The sequence below is a fragment of the Trachinotus anak genome, unplaced genomic scaffold (genome assembly GCF_046630095.1).
Source record: "Trachinotus anak isolate AG129_WGS33_773 ecotype Australia unplaced genomic scaffold, CSIRO_AGI_Tana_v1 ptg000015l, whole genome shotgun sequence".
NCBI lineage: Eukaryota > Metazoa > Chordata > Actinopteri > Carangiformes > Carangidae > Trachinotus > Trachinotus anak.
Window position 1 is genome coordinate 10,392,759 of NW_027273866.1, and position 6,930 is coordinate 10,399,688.

The following is a 6,930-nucleotide window of genomic DNA, read 5'->3' on the forward strand; positions in this document are numbered from 1 at the left end:
ATAGTTACTATGGTATTTAAAGATGGCTTGTACTGCTGACACGACAAAGGTGTGTGTGTTTGACCAAAGTCGCCTGACTTGGTTTATTCATCAGGGTGGGTCATCTTGCCAATCAGCACTGAATAGACTGGTGGAGTCACATATCAAGTAGATTATGACAGAGTAGCAGGGAGGTCCTTTTACTCACGTCATACACGTCACACTGGAGAGTAAATAATGAAGGGTCAACACTTGGCAATTTCCTATCTTGACTTTGGCTAGTTTGAACAGTTTTATTGGGGAATAGCCGCACAGTAGATTTATGTTAATCTGTGGTTTTATTTGATTATGGCCATTAATTTCCAAAGTTCTGCAATCAGCATTGTTTGATTTGGATGGGATTGTTGTATCACCACAATTTGAAGGTGGTATAAAATGTGTATCTTGATTTTTAGACACTTAATTTTAACATTCCAGCAAAAATCCCTTGAGAGAAACCATCTATCTTACACGGGATATCAGCATGAGCTACACCAAACATCCTTCTATCATCTACATTACAAATAGTTCAGAGCCTCAAACAAAGATCTTTTGGGACCCCATGATCATCAGTGGTAGGGATTATGCTAAATCATATAATAATTGCTCACGCAGTTCTGCTGAGGTCTCTCTGTACAACTCTGAGAAGGTGTAAAATAACATTGGCAAAAGGAAACTGGCCCTGAATAGAACAAAGAACAAAAGAAATGCTTCTATTCAGTGCATTAATAATGTATTGTTGTTCCACTGAAACATTCTGCAGGATTAGTAAGTAAACTTCACAATGAAATCCCAGAGACAGTTATCAGGCGCAGGTGTCGGCACGCAGACTCTGAACTTCAAAGTCACAGTGATGAAAGAAGACTTGTAAATGCCAAAAATAGATTGGGTTTCCTATTTTATTGTACAGTAGCCTAGGTTTACAATTAATTCAATTTAAGGTCCCTGGGAATGGTGGGGTTTAAGTGCTCATTCAACTCATATCCAAACTGTTTAAACTCGTAACCCTTCAAAATGGAGTAAAAAATAACTTGTGACAGGTTTTATATGCTTTGTGTACTATAATCCACAAGTGACTTTTTCCTATATATTGCTTATATTGCTTTTGTTTGTTTGGTGTGTTTTATAAGTCTGAATGGGGAAGCCTATCCAGTATTTCTCAAGGAAACAGCAAAGATAAGATAAATGTCTGGAAAAACTACTAATTGAATGGGGGAGATACATGGGTTTTTAATCATCTTGTGACCCCTCACATCTATTTTGTGACCTTTGGGGTGTTCTGGCCCACAGATTGGGAACCACAGCTATAGGTGATTCAATACCAAATGTTGTAAAAATACAATACACACACACACACACACACACACACATATATATATATATATATATATAGACAGCGTGTGTGTGTGTGTGTGTGTGTGTGTGTGTGTGTGTGAAATAAAGTGTAAGAAAATAAAGATATAAATGCTTGAAAACATATCCTTTTGGAGGAATGCAAATTCCACAGAATTAAAAACAGAGTTTATGCGCAGTAGCCGGATTCTCAGTGATGTTTTCAGCACGCACACTCACACAGACTCATCGCAAGCCTCTCCCCCTGTTAGAAAAAACAGAAAAGTTTCAGTTGAACTATTTCCTCGGCGCTATAAATACAAGACGGAGCGCACATCTGCACTTCAGAGCGAGGCGTGGCCAGTCAGAGCTGACAGGTAGAACCGCAGGATACCTACTCTGCTCCCTCTCCGGTAGATCAGCTCCATCTCCAACAAAATGCCAAAGTGCCCCAAGTGCCAGAAGGAAGTTTACTTCGGTAAGATTAATCTCTATACTTTGATTCGCCACCAAATTATTCTCATTTCACATGCAGAGATAATATCGTCTTTTGCATGAGAACATTTCCTGGTTGATAAAAAAACTAGCGGCTTGTCTGCACAAATGAGGAAGCTGAATGTGACACAGTGACAAGGAGGCAGGCACATGTTTGCAAGCATGTATGTTCAACGTATATATCACAAGAACAAGGTTCTATTTTATCCATCCACCTGCCTGCACAATTTTATTTATGTACAAATGCATCAGTATTTTCAGACTGTGCAGAATGGCTGCTGTCAGTGTTGTATTATTACATATTTATATTATTTGTTGAAAAATCAAAAAGCAGTACTTAAATACTGTGGTTGGTCAAGGTGTTGAATTAATGCATACTTCTTTACTGCATGTACTTTTGGGTAGATTCATCTATTACAATGCATAAAACTGAATGCAGTGCAGTGAAAATACACTACTTACTACTTAAGTGTAGTGGGTAGGAGTAGAAAGAAGCAGAAAATGGAAATACCAAAGTACAATTACCTCAAACTTGTACTTTACTACAGTACATGAGTAGATGTATTTAGTTACACTTCGCCACTGAGACTAATGATCAACAACTACAGAAATATGACACTGGCCGCTGTGCACAACGAGTACTTGAACTTTTTAAACTTTCAGTACATTTTGCTGATTATACTTCTCTTTGACTTTGAATTCATTACTTTCACTTGTAGTGGAGTATTTCTACATTGTGGTACTGTTACTCTTACTAAAGTAAAAGATCTGAATTTGTCTTCCACGCCTGATTATTATAGATGCATTCCCATGATAGCTGTACTTTTATGTTATAGTACATTGAAGTGGAGCTACTTTTAACAGTTCTATTTACTTCCAGTCACTAGTATCATTTATAATCCATCAGTATAAACAGTATTGTATGTAAAATCTTAATCTGAAAAGTAAAAGCTGAGAGATAAAAGTCAAGCACTATATTTCACTATGAAATGTGATGGAATAGAAGTAGCTGAAACATTAAATACTCAAGCAAAGTACAGCACTTGAGTAAATGTACAGTACTTAGCTACCTCTAATCAATATTGTTTTATTACTATTTTGTTTGCTTACTTGCTCATTTCCTTTAGCTGTCAATGTAGCATCCAAGCTGTTCATATTTACTTGCGTGCATTTTGCACATCAATGCCTGGTAGTCTTAGAGGGCCACTGCAGTCTGCAGGTTGTCTTGTTATCACATTACTTAGCAGTTTAAGGTCTGCGCTCCCTGCAGGAATTGAATTGTTCTTCTTGATGATTCATGAGCTACATGAATAATGACAGGATGGAGCAGAGGAGGCAGGTTTCTTCTCTGCTGAGATTTTGCGATCCAGTAGGTCTGTCTCATGAGGACGCTATCAAAGCAGGGACCATTTACTTCATCCAAGGGAGGAAAGGGACAGCTCCATTTTATTTCTGTCTTAATCCATTTACCACATTGTCTCTGGCGCAGTGGTGCGACAGAGTAAATCTTCTTCAGAGAGATGCACAGAGGCCGTGGCCAATACAGTGTCTTTGGACTGTCAGTCAAATGAACTGACAGAGAGACTGGGGAGCCGTCTTTTCCTTTTTTCCCTTTTTCATGGACAAACCTTCCCCTTCTGGCCAAAACAAGTAAACCAGTCTGTTTGGGCCAGAACGAGCCAACCAGTCTTTTTTTTTTTGTTTTCGCCCCATACGGGAGAAGAGAAAAATGGTCAAATATAGCTGAAGGAAAAGTAGCCTGGGACAAAGCTTTGTGTTCTTATTTTTATGGGAGCACAGTCTTGTAATTGCCCTGAACTGCCTGCATCAATTTCCCACCAAACCTCCCCTGTTTCTAAAACTTGCTTCATGTCTCAGTCTGTGATCGTCTTCATCACACCTCGTCCTCCCCTCTCTCGCTGTCTCTTTTGCTACTCATCTGTCTTAACGTTACTAAGCTCTCAGATGGAAACAATCAGGCTACTGCTGTTTCACAAAATGATGAAGGGGGATCTGGTCCAATTCCAAAAAAAAAAAAAAAAAGAAGAAGACTTTGTTCTTGCTGGAAACTTTGCAGACAATCCTGCTTTCCAATGCAGGATTACTCTGACTTTGAAAAAAAAGTGTTGGCAAAGCAAAGAAGGTAAAAGGGTAGTGTAGGTTATGTGCTGCTGTATTTATGCAGAGATTGTGCATACGTGCATCGGTGAATGCATTTATCTATAGAATTACTGAGTCTACATCTTGATTAATGTCTGTAAATCTAAAAAACCTAATGTTCATCAACCTTAAAAGCTTGGTTTGACATTTTTTGCTCTCTTGCACAGAGTTAGATGAGAAGATTTCTAACTCACTTATATTTGTCTATTAAATTTAGGGCTACAGTTAGCAGCTCGTTAGCCTAGCATAGAATAAAGAATGGAAAGAGGGAATAAAAACTAACCTGACTCTGTCCAAAGGTGACAAAATCTAAGTTTATTCATCCGCTGGCCCTAGCTTTAGTGTATGGTCATAAAAGTGGCATAAATTTCTTTCATGTAAAAAAGAAAAAGTGTTATACAACCTCTCCATGAATCCTTTTTTGGATGGGATGAAGCGAATAGTTGAACGGCCTCCCCTCACAGTGTGTTTTTCCATTCAGATTTATGTGTTTGTGTATACTGGACTGCCTCCATAACGCTCCCAGTTGGTGTGAGCTGATGCGGAGGGCAGATTGGATTATTCGTCTGTCTGTCACAGCCCATTTCGCGTTCATATCATCAGGTAAAATAAACCGTGCACAAAAGTGAGCTTTTATCAGATCCATATAAAGTCAAGAGAAAAACAGCATGCATGGACGTCACCGCCTGCGATTGATTGGGATGGACTCTGAGCTCTGTGTTAACCGTGAGACTCCCCTCCGTTGCTGCTTGGACAGGCAAGAATCCACTGTTTGCTCAGTCCACTGCTTTGGTATTTGAAGTTAAGTACAGTAATTACTTTGGGTCAGACTTGCGTTCCACGTCCCACCACATTTTGCTGAAATGTTTTCATGGAGCTGGCCTGAGCGGCTGACCCCACCCCAGAGCACTTTCTCTGTTTCCACTGCCTGTTGCATAATCTCATGCCACATCAGGCTATTTTTAGAGAGGAAATATCTCATATCCTAATATTGTGGGAAGATTTGGAGGCTTGTGGCATCACCTGAACCCTCAGTTATTTATATTGGCTGTCCTTCCTGACATTCTGACATGTTTCCAGAAAATCTGCAGACGTTAATCATGTTTTGTGCTGCGTACTTTCGACATATATGTTTGCTGTGATGGCATCAGATCATGATAACACTTCTACATTTTCAACATTTCCTGTGCTTGGTCTCTAGGGTCATCCTGTCTGAGACAAGCAGCGCTTTATCTGTCTTTGCATCGAGATTCTTAGTCTCTCTCTCGTAACTGTGCAGCCAGTCTCAAAAGTTGTCTAAAACCTTGTTCATCTCCTTAAATAAGGATTTGGGTTCTTCCCTCTTTTACAGTCCCCGTGAGGTTTGTTTGCGCAGATCAGCCCTGCAGATAGAGACAGTCTTTATCAGAGTTTATGAGGCGAAAGGAGGATGGATTCATCAGGGACACTCAGTCCTCTCCCTCAAGCACCACACCCAGACAATGTTCTCAAACTTATCTGCAAATGCATCTTGTTGGTCTATAACCGATAAATTCACAACAGAATGAGCTCATAACCTTTGTCTAACACTCATTTACTGACCAGTAGACCATGTGTTGACCTCATGACACAAGCCTCTCCTGTACAGACGACAGTAGCTCTCTTTGTGGTGGAACTTCGAGAATGTGATCATTAATTTGAGCCTTTTGATGTGTTTGGCAGCTGAGAGGGTGACATCACTGGGTAAGGACTGGCACAGGCCCTGTCTGAAGTGTGAGAAGTGCAACAAGACGCTGTCAGCCGGCTCACATGCAGAGGTGAGAAATCTGAATTACATGACATGGATAGTGTATATCCTGTGGCTTTGAATCATGTGCACAGGGTGTATTGAATCTGCAGTCCAGCCCACAGCATTTAGGCTCATTTATCAACAAGTTTAAATGACAAAAGTCCAGACCCAAGAGTAAGAATAAATTTAGTGATAATGTACATGATTTGTTTTGGATATAGATGTATTAAAAAAACAACAGCATAAAGAATTTCCTTCAAAAAAAAGCTAATGAATCTACTTTCATATAACATGAACACTTAGTATGTTTAACCAAGTGTAAATTCAACTCTCTCTCTTCCAGCATGATGGCAAGCCATACTGTAACAACCCCTGCTACAGCGCACTGTTTGGACCTAAAGGTATGCATGTTCTCTGCAAATTATCATTTTTACACAGTGAATAAACTCGCTCTGGCTTCCTGTAAATGGTCCTGTTAAAGCACATATTGTCACCGGATATGAGTTGTTTCATAATTGGTGGCATCTCTTTTAAACTCCAGAGGATAACAGCTTGGTGCCAGATTTGTCTTTCCCCCATTGTCTTCTCTGTCCAGCTGCTTTCATTTCCTCTTGATGTAAATGTTAATTCTTCTCTGTCTTTCCTCTCAGGGTTTGGGCGTGGTGGAGCCGAGAGCCACTCATATAAATAGACAGGTATTGTGCTTACATTTGCATGCATTTGTTCCTGTCATACATTTTCATGATATTTGTTAGAACAAACATGGACCTTCGCCATAAGCAAATGCATCTTTCTACTTTGCACCATCTGACATGTGTTTTCTCTGCTTTGTCGTCAGGTTCAGGTCTCGCAGTAAAAATGTTTGGAAACTAGATCGAAGAAGCCAGCATTCTCCCAATAAAAACCAGCAAACAAACCACGCTCTGATTTAGAGGAAACATTTTGAGTTCATGTGTTTTTATTATGTCATGTTTTTTTTTTTTGGTCTGCTTTTTGAAGATGATCGTGTATTCCCATGATGTGGCTGTCCTCTGTTCCTCTTAATCATTCTGATTAAACACTTTTTAAAATTTGTGTGAATTCTTTCTTCTTTTTCTCTTTATGAAAAACCAAACTGAAATGAAAGCTCCTCATTTAATTGACCACATTCAAGTCAT

The 6,930-nt window shown here is 39.5% G+C and overlaps 1 protein-coding gene across 1 annotated transcript; it reads left to right on the forward strand.

Annotated features, from left to right (window-relative positions):
- The first annotated feature begins 1,668 nt into the window (after positions 1–1,668).
- Positions 1,669–6,847, forward strand: crip1 (cysteine-rich protein 1). Its single transcript, XM_071497974.1, has 5 exons — positions 1,669–1,828; positions 5,707–5,801; positions 6,117–6,174; positions 6,424–6,468; positions 6,612–6,847. The coding sequence occupies exons 1-4, from the start codon at positions 1,789–1,791 to the stop codon at positions 6,462–6,464; spliced, it is 234 nt and encodes a 77-aa protein (XP_071354075.1). The 5' UTR covers positions 1,669–1,788; the 3' UTR covers positions 6,465–6,468; positions 6,612–6,847.
- The last annotated feature ends 83 nt before the right edge of the window (positions 6,848–6,930 follow it).

Excerpts from the sequence above, each read along its gene's own strand:
- crip1 (XM_071497974.1), top strand. The coding sequence starts at position 1,789 with ATGCCAAAGTGCCCCAAGTGCCAGAAGGAAGTTTACTTCG. Across the intron at positions 1,829-5,706 it reads CCAGAAGGAAGTTTACTTCG|CTGAGAGGGTGACATCACTG; the intron begins GTAAGATTAATC and ends TGTGTTTGGCAG. Across the intron at positions 5,802-6,116 it reads CAGCCGGCTCACATGCAGAG|CATGATGGCAAGCCATACTG; the intron begins GTGAGAAATCTG and ends TCTCTCTTCCAG.